This window comes from Manduca sexta, chromosome 25 (genome assembly GCF_014839805.1).
Source record: "Manduca sexta isolate Smith_Timp_Sample1 chromosome 25, JHU_Msex_v1.0, whole genome shotgun sequence".
In the NCBI taxonomy this organism is placed as follows: Eukaryota; Metazoa; Arthropoda; class Insecta; order Lepidoptera; family Sphingidae; genus Manduca; species Manduca sexta.
In genome coordinates this window covers 9105056-9123736 of record NC_051139.1, presented here as the reverse complement: position 1 = coordinate 9123736, position 18681 = coordinate 9105056, and the positions used below count along the sequence as shown (strand labels likewise).

General features: G+C 33.8%; 1 protein-coding gene and 1 long non-coding RNA gene across 2 annotated transcripts; one reads left to right on the top strand and one right to left on the bottom strand.

Moving 5' to 3' along the window:
• Positions 1 to 5399: 5399 nt before the first annotated feature.
• Positions 5400 to 17970, bottom strand: LOC115455577 (serrate RNA effector molecule homolog). Its single transcript, XM_037442913.1, has 16 exons — positions 17693 to 17970; positions 16935 to 17186; positions 16311 to 16496; positions 14840 to 14906; positions 14562 to 14757; positions 14343 to 14425; positions 14112 to 14262; positions 13512 to 13846; positions 13218 to 13358; positions 12861 to 13055; positions 12362 to 12646; positions 12126 to 12239; positions 11895 to 12038; positions 11589 to 11711; positions 10175 to 10278; positions 5400 to 5655 (listed from the first exon to the last, which is right to left on the bottom strand). Exons 1-16 carry the CDS (start codon positions 17830 to 17832, stop codon positions 5577 to 5579), a joined length of 2595 nt encoding a protein of 864 aa, XP_037298810.1. The 5' UTR covers positions 17833 to 17970; the 3' UTR covers positions 5400 to 5576.
• On the top strand, positions 7631 to 8990 carry LOC119190627. The gene is made up of 2 exons (XR_005113031.1): positions 7631 to 8095; positions 8732 to 8990. It is a non-coding gene; the product is annotated as an uncharacterized LOC119190627 (long non-coding RNA).
• Positions 17971 to 18681: the final 711 nt, after the last annotated feature.

The window sequence follows — 18681 nt, the reverse complement described above, 5'->3', positions numbered from 1 at the left end:
TGAATCGGAGGTTGTATTCGCGTAGGTAGCCGGTATTGTAACTTGAGTTCATTAATACAACGCTATACGGCGCATTGTAATGGTAGCATGTGGATACTTCACAAATATTTATTAGTCACGCATGTCACTAGCCGTGCGTTAAAGTCAAAAGGATGCGGGAAAATACGTCGAAATAAACTGTTGGTTTGTTTCCAGTTTTCGTTACGAGTCTGACTGGAGTAATTACTTACGCATTGCAGTGTTATGTAGAGCTTTGTAATTTTACGAGCTGTTTTTATTTTAGGGAGCTTTTAGGTAAGGTCTTGTTTATGGGAATTCATGAACTTGTCGCAGTTATCATCAAGCGCTTATTACGAAAACGATTTATAATTTCATAGTGCAACAGCAGCGTAGGTCAAATAACATTTTTTTTTTGTTTTAAATATTTAAAAAAAAGTATTTCCAACTATAGAAGTATTTTTTTGTAGCAAAATACCGAATATCTTAGGTACCCCTCTTCCGAAATTTTATATCTACATACAGTTCCAGATCTTGAATATTTTGGAGGCGGGGCAAAATCTGGATAATGCCGCCCCCGACTACCTATATTTTTAACTTTGACATCATCATCATCATCAATCATTACGCGCCCCCCGGAAAATAATTTATGTGTGTAATGTTCTGGATTTCTCAGTAGTCAAAGTTTGCATTTGCCGCCCTCTGAATTCGCCGCCCGGGTCATGGTCTACATATAGTGAATTAGATCACTTGATGTTATCACCGTAGCCAATAATTGCCATCATACCAAAAGAATCATCGATCCTTTGCCGGTTTTTTAGATAGTAGAGTTAAAATACATAATATTTAGCACTACGTGATAAAGCTTCGAAAGCTGAAAACAGATGATGTATTGCTAGAATTCGACGTATATTGAGTGAAATAATGGAACATAATATCACTTCTTTATACAAAAGAACAACTGAAAGAAGTAACAATAATCTTTTTAGATTGTAAATAAATATATATCTATCTACGCACGGAGTTATATTAAGTTTTTGAAAGATGGCGTATCAAATTTATAATTTCCCTTAACAATATTATTATATCACCTTATATTATTTGTATAGCTGTAGCTCTTTATTTAGTTAACAATTATACAAAATCAAAGTACAATTGGCGGTCGTATATCTCAATTTTTACATATAACTATAATATATAAGCATCTATAGAGAAAAGAAAAGAAAAACAACGGACATTCGAGATGATTATTGATATCTAGAGAATGATTTAAAAAAGTTACTAATTTGACCGCATAATAGGTCTCTCAAAAAAGTATGTGCAATTTATTAGGAAAGTGTACTATAAAATTAATAGACGTAGGTAAACCAACAGAGCAGTGAATATAAATTTTCCTTATTCGTGCCGAGATGTAGATAATTTAACCATTGAAACATTTTGAAAGAATCTACACCCACAACGGATTAATATTTGCAAGTATTTTATTTAGGTATACTTGCAAAAAAGGAAAACTCACAACAAACAAGAAATCAGTTTTTTTGTTGGTAAGTCAAGGACCTGTAGCCAACCCGGGACCATATTTATTTACTTACTAATATTGTAGATTTTGCTAGCGACTTCAAGGGTTGCTTAAAATATGTCATTAAAGACGCGGGGATACATGAGCACACTGAATGATAAAAGAGTATATAGTCATTGGGCACACTACATTAAACGTTTTCAAAAAATCAGATGATGTCGTTGACGTTACTATGACTATACCATATCACACTATTTAAAAAACTAGGCCAGGTAGTGGGTACTCTATAATTTGTGTTCTGTCCGACCGAGGCGGTTAAAAGATTAAAATCAGTAGTTAGCTCCTGCTTTCCTTTATTTAAATAGAGTAGGGGAGATTGGATCATCTCTAACAAGAAAAGTATTTGTCAAACGATTAGTGATAGTGTAGGGGTTTCAAGGGAGAACAGAAGTGTCTTGGGTGATGGGACCTGATGATCAGAGCTTAATGTCATTCTAAGCGTGTCTTACATTTTTATGGAGCTATATTGGTTTTGATACTTATCATTTCGCATTACTCCAAAAGTACTGTTTTTTATTTCATCTTAGCTGACAGTTATTAATATTGATATCTCAGTAGAGGTTATTGTAGCATTAACAACCATTTTTTTTATTATTTTAACTAAATATTGAAATAAAGGTGTGGTGACAATTGAAACATAAGTTGTTTATTACCGATCTGTGTCTTACACCCGAGCAAGTTATCTAAATTTTATTTTAGATGTCAGAAAAAGTAGTTATAGAACTTAAAAAACTGCAGAATTGGTATTAATAGCCTTATAAAAACAATTTAACTTTTGAGTCATTAAAAGTAATCGGAATTATTATTTTTTTAAATTGCTCATATCAATAGTGTGCCCTAATTAGTCTAAATCAGTGCTGTTATTTCATAGCAAGATAATAAGGGGCATTCTGTATTACCTACTATGCAGTATTTCGTAATAGAAAGTCTTAGAGTTCCAAAGAATTAAAATAGTCTATTTCCCTATTCTTTCAGTTTAGAAACTTGAACCCATAGTACTATAATGCTAGTTATGAAGGCAGTGTGGACTCTTTTAGAGATATGTTGAATTATTCATGTAATTGAGTTTTGGAACAAATTACATGCTATTTTTTATAAAGAACTTAACGCGGATTTCCTACGGTCAGAAAAATATGTAAAATACGCCATTCAACTACGAAGAACCAGGCTGTGAAGTAACTTACATCCGTTTCAATAAAATGTGAAAAAGACCTTGTGATCGATTTTTATTCACAATACCTACTTATTGCTTTTATGAGTATAAGTATAAGTATCATAAATTTTAAGTTTTATTTTATTTGGTGCCTTATGTGGGCAATTAAAATAGTGCTAATATATTAATAGGAAAAATGGCCTGACAACGGGCAGAGGCATTAAATAGCCGTCTCTTTTTTTAAGAATTAAGTAGTTTGTCCTCATCACTTGAGGTCAAGATTAACTCGCGGTGATATTTTTTTATTGGTGCACTAATAACATGTACTGACTCACTTGTGATATTAATACCAATACTTTGTTAAAATAATCTGGAAAATGGATTACGTTTCGGAACGGATTCAGTTCGACGTCACGTTGAAGGGATTCAGACCAATAGGTTAGATCCGCAATATCCAGTGAGTAGACAAATAAAACTTACCTATGGACACAAATGTTTTGATTATAATTACATTTGCTGGTGGTAGGATATATTTTATATCTGTTCGCATAGCGACCACCGTACACAAACCCGCCATAGTGGCCCACGTAAGTATGTCGCGTTCCGGAATCAGCCTTTGTATTTCCGGTTCCAACAGGCTAACAAAATTTTGTCGACCGCCGGGGAGTAATCATCTCTCGTCAGTCGATATTCTATTGGACCTCATTTCAATTACCTTTTGGGTAAAACATTCCTTTTGGGAATACGAGAACTTACCGCATCTTTACCGTAGGAAAAGTTTACATAGCCGCTAGAGGGAAACTACCTTAAATATTGGAGTTAGTGAAATTTTAAAGGCATTAGCATAGCTGTATTTAATTATTATACTATATTAAGACGGAATTTGAAACCGCGACACTAATAATACAAACGACGACAACAAGTATCATGTAGTATATTTATCAATCGAGAGGGTAAATTAGAGTTGAGAGGAGGAAGGGAGAGCAAAAACAAAATGCAGTTTAAAAATTCCCATAAAGTTAAATGGACTGCCTTTGTGTAAATTAAAGATTAAATCCTATTCTTAACTAAAGAATCTTGAATTTGGGGAATATAATTTCTTTTTTCATATTATTAGGTACCTGCTTTTCTTGCGGCTTCGCCAGCGTACAAGAACTTTCCCGTAATGATAGTCACACAATACTTTTACGGGATAACCCAAGACATGATCTATATGTGTACCAATTTCTATTCTTATCCATTTAACGGGAATCGCTGCGGGACTTAATGTTTCCGACATAAAATAAGATTGCTGAGCTAAGGGAGGATATGATGTTCTCTTTAAAATGGCAAAGTATACACGCGATAGGCCGACATTATTTTTATGTTATTTCAATGTCGTAATCCTAAGGGCGTAATATAAATCGAGACCTTACCTTATGATGTATCAGCGCTGTTGGATTAATATCTAGCATTTTATTACTTATTCCGTAGCATACGTTAATCATTGTCGTAACATTGCTCTCTGATAAACTTTAATGGGATAATAATATAAGTGTGGGTAATTGTCGGCATTAAAGCGTGACAAAGGTGGCGACAGCGCGCGATGCGACTTCACATGTCCCGCGAGTCGTGCGACGTGACCGCAAGCGTGCAGCGCGCCATCAGCGTGTTACATCCGGGTGACGTGCTCACTGCTCACTGCTCACATAGTTACCGCAAAACCACCATACATTCCACGCTATATTTGTACCAGTCGGGATTCAGTCGTTAAGTCATAAGATCGACATTGACTATAATAACATACCAAACACGTGAGAGATATTTTCTACTCGAAATTAAAAGTGTATTTATTACTAGCAAACCTTATTTTCATTTAAATAGCATTTTATGAATGTTATGCGTAGATACCGTGATTATCTTCGTAAATATATAAAGGATCGACCTACAACTATGGCCGATGGCAATTTTAGGGGTCAAGGTGTATTCGTAATTTACCTTGGATATGACATTATTTATGAGAAGATTTGATTGCATCCTGCCAAACCTTATACGTATAAATATTACGTGGCAAAAGTTCATTAAAAATGTATTATTATATTTATTTTCCTTTTGCTATCATTCTCTGATCATTTCTAAGAACTGCGCAAGGAGAAGGTCAACTAAGATAGTTAGATGTGCTTCAACTTTATTTGGACAAGCTTGTGTCGATTCGCAAGAATAAATTATGTGGTTATGGTATTATAATTTTATTTTAATAACGAATAAAAGCACAGCATCCTTTTCGTTTCGATTTTTTATTATTTGCGGTTTTGTTTATAAAACAAATGCGCAGTTGGTTTGACCATTTTAGATTTAAACGTTTTAATTTTAATATTCTTATTTCTAAGATATACTTACGTTAAGTATTTGATATAGGTATAAATAGACACTAATAAACCTATTACATGTAAGCGTAATGTATTAAATATAGAATTATTATGAAGTTTAGCTTTAGGGTTATATGTAGGTACTATCATTATTTAGACACGCCATCAATAGAATCCACAAGAATCAGTCAATTCGCATGACACCACGCGATGGTTGCAGGCCGTAACTGGCCCGAGTTCTTGCGATAAGACGTTAGAAAAATAACATAACATTACGGTGATAGTTTGATGTTTGTAAACAGATTTAAGTGATAAACGCCGATTCCAATAAAATAAGATATATTTGAAAAATACATTTTCAACGAATTTTTGTGACTTATACCTAAATAAAACAATACTACGAACTATTAATGTCTGGCATACAATAGTTTGCGTCACATTAGATACGATAAAATATATTGTGGGTCCTTTGGCAAGTCGTTGAGGCTAGGGATCCAAGTTAAATGAACTCGTCGGGTTCACGCGGGGCATCCAAGTCGCGGTAGTGTATGACCGGGCGGAAATCGGCGCCGCCGCCCCTTTAACAAGCAACCAGGTCCATATTAGTTGCTGCTCATCTAATGCACGCCACAAACAAACAAACAAAATATTCAAAAGTGCTAAAACTATGTACTGAATACTTCAACATAGCAAATGTACGCCAATTATCTAGTGTAAAATCTCAGCTTCCCGGTGCTTGCTCATTATAAATCATATTTATAGGTTAAGGAATTAATAAGATTAATTTTGTTTGCATTCCGGACAGTTTATTATATTCATTCATACAGTGATAATATTTGGAAAACAAGTTATAGAGAAAATATAATTAGAACTTATATAATAATTAAGGTATTAACAAAAATATAACATTAGGTATGAATTTTTACAATAATTTATAAACTACGTGTTCAATAAAAGAATGGTACCCCGACAAGAACACTTTTTGTATACATAATTTTATTAAGTATAGTTGACCTGGATCCTGGATGTTGCGAATATTAGGAAATATATAAAAAATACCTATCAGCACTTTTACTCATAAAGGCATCATTTCTAATTTACCCTTACTGGCACTGCCTTGTGAAACTTGCATTTTCACATCACATCCACGTTTGCTTGTGGATCTTCACGCATAAAGGTTGACGCGTTAACTTCTAAGGAATATTTGCACAAACTTTCGTTTCTTTTATTTTTAAAAAGACTAATGATAGCACCTCATAGGAAAATAATATCTGGCTTTAAAACAAAATCTAATAGATATTAGTGCGGTTCACAGCCTTCTTATAGATTTGAATTAATGTGGATTGAATTACCCATCCACCACCATAGGTTAACGAACAAAAATAAAAAAAATGTTTTTCGGGGTTCCATTTCAATGATCAGTTTGTATGCTTAAAAATTCATACAGTTCCATCGTACAGTACAATTATTGTAAAATCATATTATTTCTATGAACCAAATCACATTTGCACAAAATCGGTAAGTTGAAAATTCATAGCGTAAAAATACGTTTTATATATTTATATAACAACTGCAACTAAAAAGTATTCAAATTAGTTATGTATATGACAACAGAAAATGTAAACCATAAATGTTCATTTCAAAGACATCCATTAGTAACAAGGGATGTGGAGAAATATTACATAGTAACCAGAATTATAATTTTTCTAGACGTCAAATAAAATAATGCAATATTTTTTTTGACAAACCAACATTATATCAGAAATATTAAAAAGACAATGTTTATACAATACATTCAGTACACAATATAGAATCTTATTGTTCTATAGTTGTCATGTCCGTTCAATTTAAACTTTGCCTGCGTACGACATAGCGCAGGTGATGACATATTCTATACATACATAAAACATTCTATTACGCATCTACATTGTAGAATTGTATATTATTTAAATATAAACAGTAGTATAGTGTCTTTTGTTATTATATAAAAACAGTTTATAAATATCGCCATGATCACGGTATTCGTAAAAACAAAAGGATTTTACCTACCTACTTAATTAAAATACACTTAAAGAACAACAAAGAGTAGTAATTTATATATACGATGTGTTTTTGTCAATATGCTAAAATTACTTACTCAATGCGTTACGAACATTTATACTAGACATCTAGCATGCATGTATAAAATTTGTATCAAATAAAATTACATTTCAAAATGCGTAAACTTTGTCGCTGATTACCAGATTATTTAATTCGGAATGCTTTATACAACAATAAATACTATAAAAATTGTGTTGTAACATGTCTAAGCTCAGAATATGTCACCACTGTCCGGGAAGTCGAGATCGTTGTATGCAATTATAGGTCGGGACCGGTCCACATTTTCCCTGCAAATAATTTCTGTCATCTAAAACGTACATTCTTCATAAACTTTACTTAATAAAAAAACAATGATGGCTCAGATATTAAAACTTTAGTGTGCAAATAAAATATTAATATCTGATTGAAAGCAAAGCGAACAAAACCCAAATGTTAAGGTCATGCAAAAAATGAGGTGTATTACTCGGCGCCTGTTTTACATAGGTTATACGAGTTAGAGCACAACACAATAAAAGGATATGTATTAGTCACAAATTATCATATGCCTGGCTCGATCGTGTCCTATTAGCGGAAAAGAAATAGTGCATTCATGTGAACGTAGATCTATCCAATGATATCCGGGTCAGCCTTATTACCAGAAACAGTCACAATATACACGACCGGAGTATTTTTGCTCTCTGAACCATTAAGTTTGATGATTCATTGCGTGTGAATATTTTGTGACTCGACATAAACTAAATTACTTATTTATGGATCACAATGTGTCCGCGTCATAGATATTAATGGATAGATCTTTAGAAACTCAACTGATTTTCTTCAAAATAAACATTCTGGATTCAAAAATCAAATCTATAGTGTTTTAAAGATAAGTAGGTCTATCGAAATATGAGATTCCAGATACCAATACAATCATTCAAGGTAAGAATTACCGATTAAGCTACATGAATAAAGAAAAAAAAAGAAATTAAATAATATTTGAATATTTATTTTATCTTGAATCATTAGTTCATAATGCTAACACTGGTCAACAATGGTTTTGTTGCCCTTGAATGAGAGTGGTTTCGAATACTTTTATGCCAACAATCCACAAAACTATAGAAGGTTTTTGAACATTGGCTCTGGATTTTTCTTCTGGCTCTGGAATCTTCATTATCATGTTATGGTAAAAGAGCAGTAAATATCAGGTGGAGATTAGGTGAAAAAATGTAAAACGTATGTTGTTCTTTAAAGAAACAACTTTTATAAGCTCTTCTTTTATATGAATATATATATATATATATAAATATTATTATGAACAGAATGAATATTATTATGATCTTAACCAGAGCCAATTTAGTACTCGTATGAGTATATTCGAAAACTCGGGACATGAAAACTTAGATATCTGCAGAGATATTCAGGACAACAACCAAATATATGTTTTGTTGAGCTGTGTAATCAAAGAGAAATATTTCTTTATGAAATGAATTTATCGACTGTAGGAATGACCTGTTATAGAAATGTTAGTTATTTATTAATACCTATATAAAAAATAAACCGACTATTTTTTTTCAGTATGTTGACTATATGAAAGAAGCGAAGAATACAAAGAAGCCATCACCACATCAATAAACAGAAAATGCGTGGAATAGATAATTATATATAATAAGTATACTAAATAAATTAGAGAATATAATTAAATAACAAAGGAGATGGAAATAAATATTGATATGTAATTACTAATTAACAATTCAAACCTACACATTACTGTGCATTTCGCACAATGCCCGTCTAAATCTCAATATGTCGCATTACATATTATAATTGCAGGCTATTTTGTTATTTGTATTTCACCTTATTTATTACATAGACATACAATCACGCTTTTATCCTCGAAGGGGTAGGCAGAGGAGCAACTGGTGGAGCCACTTTTCGCTGTGCGTATTGTGTCTAATGATGTGATGGGGGCGAGTATCTCGCTACATCGGGCAAAAATTCCAGACTCTGGATTGATAACCGAGTAAAAACATCCAATATCACTACCCGATCGAACCCCAGCATTGGAATCATACCGTAATCGTATCGTATCATACTCGCGCAGTCAAATCAATTACTATTCTTTTAAAAAAACGTTCAGCTAAATATAGCATTATGAATTTGCGTGAGCCGCGACACTGGGATTCTACAATGACCTAACACTGCATTATTATTCCACGAACAATGTCATTACTCACTATTTGACGCTGTGTGAATTCAAATGTATTGTCTTACTTTTAAGCCTATATATAACTCTAAGTAAAAAAAGAAACAAACATAAATATTATCATCATCCATTACGTGTTCAGTGAAAATAAACACTAGCCAATGTGCTGCTGGGGCTTTCCGATCTATTATATTATAATGAAGCTAATTTATAATCGGATATTGCATAATTTATCACTGTTACACTTTTGTTTTTTTTTCTTAATAGGTTCGGTTGGTCATTTATAATTTTTTATTTTAAATTGTAACTAAAATATTATACTTTGAGATGAAAATAAGAAAATTAAGAATACTACTCCAAGGGGAAAACATTTTGTTTTGCAAAACAGTTATTATTGTTGCATGCAGTCGTGAGAAAAGTATGTATCTTCGTAAAAATGAGCGGACTTTATGATGATACATTATCGTTATATGTATATAAAAATAGTATTAATTGAAATTCAGTAAATCTATTGACTTTCTATATTTTGATATCACTGCAGTTATTCATTATGTATTAATGTGACTCGAATTTATATGACTCAATTAATTATAATTAAGAGTAATACGTATAATAATATGGTAAGAAATATATACATAAACAATTACTCAAATGGATATGTATCTGAAGCAGGAAATGTAATCATGCGGACAGAATATATACATATTATATTATTAATTGAGTAAGTTAAAAGCGCCTACACGATCACAATTTTTAAGCTCACTACTTGCATGGATGCAGACTGTAAGTTACAATAAGCCAGTGTGTCGGCTCACCTGGGCCTGGAGAAGCGCGGGTGTCGCGGCGCGTAGGGTGCGGGCGGCGCCCACGCGCCCCAGCCCCAGCCGCGCGCGCCCGCCGCGCCGCCCGCGCCCGCGCCCGGCCCGCCCGGCCCGCCCGGCCCGCCCGGCCCGCCCGGCCCGCCAGGGCCGCCGCCGTACCTGTACACGTACATTATAATTGTTAACATGCAAATATTAATTACTCGCTCATTTTTTAACCAATTTTTATGCAGTTTTCGCAGGAGTACTTCTTTTTCATATTATTAACCATTATATATAGAATAATGGACAAAATCAAGCATAGGCCGGTCCCCAATTCCTCCGATTATATGGGTGATATAGGCAGCATAACACACCATAAAGGAAAACGAATTGCTTGTTTATCTCCTGTTCTTCAATTATTAAAAATCTGCTTCTCAAAATTTAAATCGAATTATACCCATAGTTTTTAACTTTTACATTAAAAGATGATGCGGAGATGTTTTAGCTTTCCCCGTAATTTACTACCGGATACGCCTGCGCGTGTTTATCACGGCACGTCAGAATCGTGCATCTACCAGCGGTGCCTGTGGCAAGTCGTGTGTTGCGGTAAAAGTTAACTAGCGGTCTCATCGTCTATTTATCAACCCAGTAATATATAATCACAAACATTTTAAGTAAACTTTTTTCTAAGACTGAATGTCATTGCGGAATGAATCAAAACATAATCACATCACATAGTATTGAACCCCTAAGAGATGATAAATTATACAAGTATTTGTACGGATGAGTCTAGCTTTAGAGTGCATCAGCTGATGAGTCTAGGTTTCTTTAGTGTGCACCAAACCGTCTGATCAGGCTCTATCACGCTATTTCTATCGTTGAACAGCACTATGTAAGTACTTAGTATTGCGTTTTGATTAGACCACTGTAGCTACGGTATATTATGACGAACACGGGGCAAATACTAAGTGGTCCTATGGATTCAAAGCTGGTGGTGTTGCCGAGGTCATACTCGTAGGGTTTTCCAGTAAATATTAAAGAGTTCTTCTATAAACTGGTTGATTCCATTATAGGTAATTCGATTCGAACATCGTTGGTTAAAACTATCTTTCAAATTAGTTCCCAGTTATAGCTATTATTAAAATTGTATCAATCACACGAGGGTAATTTCAGTGTGAGTTTTAAGATTAACAATGAGCAAAAAATATGGGTAGGTGTGAAATTTTTTTTATTTTCATTGTGCAAGTAGTTGCAATGCAAGTAAATTGTCACACTTTTTATCCTAATTCGATACTACGTACGTTCAAGGTACAGGATGCATGCATTTTTGAGTTTCCAGTTTCACTAGTGAAGCCTTATTGCAAGCCGGTATTTGCGCAATGGAAACACGGCTTAAAGTCTAGTAACATAGAGTAGGTCGTGGTACGTACGGCGCGGGCTGCGGCGCGAGCGCGGGCGGGGCGCGCGCGGCGGGCTCGGGCTGCTGCGGGCGGCGCACGTCGCGCACGTACGCGTTGAAGTACGACACCTCGCGCCGCACCTCCTCCACCTGCGCACACGCACATTAACAAACTTTAAACCAAACTATTCCAATATCGTTAAACTAGTCAACATTAAAAAAAAAACTATTTTACTAAGCAAAAGTTATTTTGTTCAGATTTTGAATAATGAATTAACAAATATAATATAGCCAAGTACAAAGAAAAATGTGTCGAGTAAGTAAATTATATACCTTCTCAGCATGCTTGTTGAAAATATGCTTTCTGATAAAGTCTGGTCCCTTGAACTTTTTCCCACTTAATGGGCACAACCATTTGTCCTTTGCTAGTTCTTGAGTATTAGCTTGGATGAACTTCTCGACTTCAGCATCTTGGTCCTATACAGATTAGAACATATACATCATGTGAATGAATATGATATTGTTAAAAGTTATAATTAATGAACATAAAAATGGTCTACATACCTTGATACCAAGTTTCTGCAGTTCTTCATCTGATAGTGGTTTCACATCTTGTAAGAAAGCAGACATTTTTCCCTCAAACGATTTTATATAGTCCTGTATTTCTTGCTGGGTTGGCTAAAAAAAACAATAAGTACTAGTTTGTAATCATGGTAATATTTAAGTATCAATTAATAATGACTAAAAAATTTTAACATAAGCAAAGAATTATTCCTAAAGTGTAAATCACTTCTTTTTACCTTATTAACCGGAGGTCCTGAGCGAGCATGCATGATACCACACCGATTAGGCATTTCGTCTTCATAAGGATATTCACAATGGTTGTAATAGTCGACTGAATGCACAATACGTAAGTACAACACTAGGCGGTCAAGAACACGAATCAGTTCTGGGTCAGGTTGTTCTGTGGTTGTTTCTGATGAAGCATCCAATCCTAGGAGTTCTTCTTCCTCAGTTGAAGCCTCTTCGATAAGATGTTCAGTGATTTTATGAAGTACAGGGTTTTTAGACATAAGGCTAAAGTTCTGAAACAAAAATAGTTTGATTTAAAGTTTAAAAAAGTTAATGTGTGTGGTATATTTAGACATATATTTTTTTTTATGAAAAACAGAAAATTAAGTTGAAATGCGGAATGTAGAAGTATAGCTATTTAAAATTGTGGGATACACATTAAAATGATGGAATCATAACTGAATTATGACTTTTTACCTTTTCGTAATTAATATTAGAGAGAATTACCTCAGCTTTATCTGCGTCGGTTTCCTGTTGGTCTGTGTCCCAAAGCTTGGTGCGCGCGTCGAGCAGATGCGCGAGCCGCGCCGCGAGCCGCGCGTCGGCGCGCAGCACCGCACGCTCCAGCGTCACACCCGACACCGCGCGGATGCGCCGCTGCAGGTCGCGGTTCACTATCGCGCCCAGCTCGCACTCGCGCAGCTGCAACCAAACATACAGATATTTTAAATACACATTCAAAAGAAGTAGAAAAAAATTGTTGCTACAACACCGATAGCGCGATTGATTAAATTAAAGTCATTATGTTCAAAGAAAAATAATCTCAACGAATTTTCACGATAAAATCTCTACTTCGGAACTTACTCGTATATTATTAAGATTCCAACAGATATCCTTAATATTGACGTCTCGGCGGAAAGTGACCCAACCGCGGCGGAACCAACGACGTTCGGGCAGAGGATCTGCTAAGGCAACGCGTAGAAAGCCACCATAGCGTTTACACATCTAAAAAAAAGAGGTAAATTTAACCTTATTGCTACTTACATACACAAATTTGAATATTTCACTCAAAATAATCTTTTTTCTTTGACTAATATTAAATTACTAAATAGTAAGGAAATATATTGAATGACTGCCTTATTATTTTAAATTACTCACAGCTTCGACTTCAGCTTTCGTGATAGTTGGAGCTAGATTTCTCAAAAATATTGATGTTGTTTTATGCAAAGCTCGACACTGCTTTTTCTCAATCACCACATCAGTGACAGATTCTGCTTTATCTTCATTGTTCTTTTCATTTTCTTTTGCGTTTTCCACTAATTCCCCATCTTTTTCTGCACTTGGAGACTTGGATTTCGGGTTTTGAACTGGCAATTTGTCTGGTGTTTTCGACTTTGATTTAGATTTACGACGAGTGCCAGTTTCGCCCTCGTCTTCGGAGCTTGAGGAAGACGAACTGGACGATGATGAACTAGAAGACGATCCTGGGGGAGCTGAAATGAAAAATAACCACTAATTAATGGATAATTAAACCATTCCGCATAATAGTATTTATGAAATCATTGGTCGTAAATTTTATTTTTAATCTGTAGTTAGTTCAAGATGCTTTTTAAGTTAAGTTTCAAAATTAAGAGATGAGTTCAGTGCCATTCTAAAATCAAAACACCAACATACCATCTCCTTTAAGCCATGATCGATGGACACGTACACTCAAGTATACAGTAACTTGAAAATGTATTAAAAGAATTAGATACATACGAGGTTCCTTTTCCTCTGGCTCGGCCTCTTGTTCCTCGCCAGTGGAATTGAAGCGAGAGAATAATTTAGCTTGCTCTTGTAGCTGTCGTAAATGAGGATCGATTTCCATCGTCAAAGGCGCCGTTGGTTTCGGCGATACTGCTTTTGTCTCCTAAAATCATCAAAGGAGTTGCTAAATCTGGCACTCATAAAAATAAAATGAACAAGTGAATAGTAAACAAATAATTATACCTTCTTTTCCGCATTTTCTTGTTCATCCTTCACTTTTACTTCATCAACATCTATTATTACTGGCTTATCTGAGTCGGCTCTATCTGTAATACCATACATTTATCAATACTTGACAATGATGTGTATTTGATAAAATAGATCAAATTTTTAATAAAAAAAATAATAATGTCTTGCAATCTATATGCAATGAGGAATATTATTTAATTAAATTATTTTTACCAGATTTGTCATTGGAATTAACATTCTCAGAGCGTGATGGCTCATCAAGCTCCTTGAGGTCTTCCTCAGTGCCACCTTCTAACTTGATAACTACTGTATCTAGGAGGCGGATTAACTTCTCAGATTTATCCACGTCAACAGAAACTTTGTCCAGCTCCCCGCCTTCGAGAAGCTCAAGGAAGACATTCAGACGATTCTGTAAATGCAAAGCAAAGCAGAATATAACCACCAATGTCTCTTATAAAGTTTAATAACATCTTTTTATAAACATTGTGTACCTTTAAAGCTCCTAATTGTTCTTCTTTACGTTTGACGGATTCTTCAGGGTGATATTTGATCTTGAACCTAAGTGGAAACATAAATTGATTTAAAATATATTAATGGCTTCTCAATAAAGTCTTTATAATATATAGATACATGACTATGCTCTGTGAAGACCAATTTCTATAGATACTAATAATGATATTTTGAAATGAAATCCTAACATAAAATGAAAAAATTGTTACAGAAGGTAAAGCAAGTCTACAAAAGTTATTTCGAATATAAATGTTTATACTGCTGTAAAACAATTAAATTATCATCGCAATACAACCAAAAACATGTCTTTTAAAGGGTAATTTCGATTGATTGAATGATCGTAATACATTTAAAGTATATTTTCCAGTAATCAATAATCTTAAAATAGTAATTAATGTCAAATTATAAAGTAAATTACACCAATTGCCATGAAATAAAAGATTCCCACTTTAATACATATGGCCAATTAAACAGCATAGAACCGAAAGGGGCAATTCTTACTTAAACCTAACCAAAAAGTGTGGTGTATATACCAAAAAACTAACAAAAATTCTAGTAAATAAATTTTAAACTCAATATCTGTGGATGGACAGATGTCAGACAACTGTATTTATTAATAACAAAATTTCTTGAACCAATATGATTTTTCCTAATTAATGTATCTTGTTGATACAATTGTTTTTAATAATGTATGTAACAGAATGCCGATGTAACCTTTTATCATTATTGACATACATCACTGCATAAACAGTAAATAATAGCAACATAAGTAATGTGATATATACTAAAACAGAGACAATATGATTATTTAACATTAGATGATTAAAATAAGATCTATAGAAATAGGTCATAATACAAGTACATAAAATATATAAACACCTTTGTTACAAACTTCCAGAACTGTTGATCTCCAAGTTACACAAAACTAAATGGCTTAGCATACATAATTAAAAAATCTTCATAATCTCACCTGTTCCACACATGTGGAATATTTTTATCCCTACCCCTAACAATAACGAAACCAGTAGCATTGCGCGCTACTGGTCAACGCGATATCAACTAGCTACACACAGCATTTAATCATTTGTATAAAGTTTGAATAAAATTTTCGAACGATGTCCAGCAATTCCACACGAATACGCTGTTGACTGTAGGGAAAAAAGGTCACCGTTAACATTTGCATAGCATTTTCAAAAAAATTCCAAACATAACTCTTCTCAGCAAGCACAAAATAGAAACAATGAAAAATATAATTATGTTTAGAATTTTTTGATTACTAGCAAATTATATCAAAACAAGGATACTTTTATGCCAAGTTCTTTGAATATATAAAATATTCTAGCAGAATAAATCACACTAGAATCCTTCTGATTTGTTCATTTTGAAAGGTATGGCCACTATAGAACAAAGTTTCAGGTATATTTTAATAATCATAAATAAAATACATCATACCATTCTTCATCCTTGTGAGCAACAAAAAACTCATTAAGCTGTTGTCGTCTGAATTCCAGTTTATATTCATTATATTTCAGAATGGCATCATCCACTGTAATGGAGTCATCTTGAGCAGCAAGAAATGCTTTAAAAGACATCATGGATGGTGGCCCATCTGTTGCACCCATGGGCAGCACTGGATCCCTGGTGACATAATAAAAAAATAATAATACATATCTAAACTAGAAAAATAATAATTGAATAATATTCCAAAGTAGAAGTTTCATTTACAGTAATTTTGTTTACTAGGTTATTATTTGCAGTTTTACCTACATAAACAAAGTCTTTAAAACAAAAAAAACCTTAAATCACTAGGCATTAATTTGTAGTACCATCTATTAAAAAAATTAAATTTAAACAATTCTAATATTTTCCATGAATGCAAAGTACCAGAATAAAAATAAGCCTATACGTTAATCCAGGACATTTGTCTATCCATGTGCAAAATTTCATTAAAAACTGTTGCAACAGTTTCTGCATCTACTTCTTAAAAAATTTTACAATTTATGTTTATATTACCAAGATTAAAACTAGAAAACATAAAAATTACAGAAAAATATCCTTTAAAAGTTGGTAACTTACCTAGCTGGTACGGGTGGCATTGGTTGTCCATATCCTTGGTGAGCTGGATGAGGCCCGTAATGGTCATGAGCCCAGCCATATGACCCATATGAGTCATGTGGCATCCCTCCATATCTTCTGTCATCTATAGGCCAGTCAGGGCGAATGCGTTTGCTAGGAGGCCCCTCTCCTCTCACTGGAGAGTATCCTCGACTTGCTCCAGCCCCACTGCGGTAGTCTCTGTAGTCAGGCCCAGATCGACCTCCACGGGATCTTAAAAATAATAAATGATATAATTCACAAGATTGGTACAAGAAAATTTATCTTCTAACTACATTTTAGACATGACAAAATTTATTGACATTCTATAACAGGGAAGCTGCTTCTTCATTCCTTTTCTGTGAGAAAGTAGTACTACCTCTGACACGTCAACGTCGAGCTACAGACAAAAATGGATGTAATGTAACGTCATGCTAAGGAATTCTCTAAAATAAATTTACAATATACTATTGTATATACATATTTCAATAAAAAACAACAGTCTAGAAAGATAAATTATGTAACGTGGATTAAATACATTAGACTACTACTTTTCTGAATGGATATATCGCAATTTATACCTTACAACTACAGCTAAAGATCGCTTTGTAGTTTTGGATGTCTGGGAAGGATTTTTAGAAAGGTCAAACTTTTGAGGTTGGGTTCTGTAAGAGAATGTGTTAGATGTATTATATAGTAGCATGACAGTTAAAAGTTAGCTAAAATAATTAAATACATACCTCTCAGACCATTCTTCACGGCCCCGACTTCTCTCTTCACGACGATCGCTGCTTCGATAACTGCTACTATCGGCAGTTCCTCTTTCTCCTCGAAATTTGTCACGCCTTTTACGGTCATATTCATCGTCACTATCACCCATAACTACAACTATTTGTTGATTTTTTCCTTTTGTAATAAATAAAGGCACGTAAAATGGACTTTTGTATTTTTACCTCTAAAAGAAATTCGTCGATTCGACAAACGACGTTCGACGCGTTCTGGAAATAGTGATGTGCTCCTTTGTTGGAATAGAAAATATTACGGAAAACGATTTCAACATGTACGATAATTCGATTATTTTTCATGACTTCAATGAAGATAAGTTATCTATTCCACGTAAATAAAAGTTTGTACCTATAGCGGTAATATTTTACCTTACAGCCATTTTAAATGACTTTTTTTGCTTTGCGATTTCGTATAATTTCAGAATGTTCTATTTTTAATTTAATTATATTAACTATACTTACTATTCTGCATGTGAGAGGACTTTAGACTGTAAAGATGCAACCCACTGCATGCACTCCTATGGAAAATCCAATAGGATTATGATTCTTTTTGTATTGGTTTCAATAAAATATATGTGTTTTATAAATGACAAAAATATTTTACTAAAAAAAAATGATTCCTAAAACAATCAAGTACATTCTAAAGAATAAATAATCTTTATATACGTGTTATAAGAAATTATTAAAATATTATCAATGTAATTTTCTTTCCAGGTGATTTTTTTATGTTTATATGCACTTTACGTGTAAGTACATATTTATTTGGAGTCGATACCTAATTTATTGATAATTAAGCTAAGTATTGATAATTAAGCTTACTTACACAAATAAATATTAATTATCAATAGTAATAGCAACAATGACGTTTTACAAATAGACGCGTCATGGACTAATAAAATTGCACATAAAAACAGCGCAGTGTTTACTATGGTCACAGCCCTAGC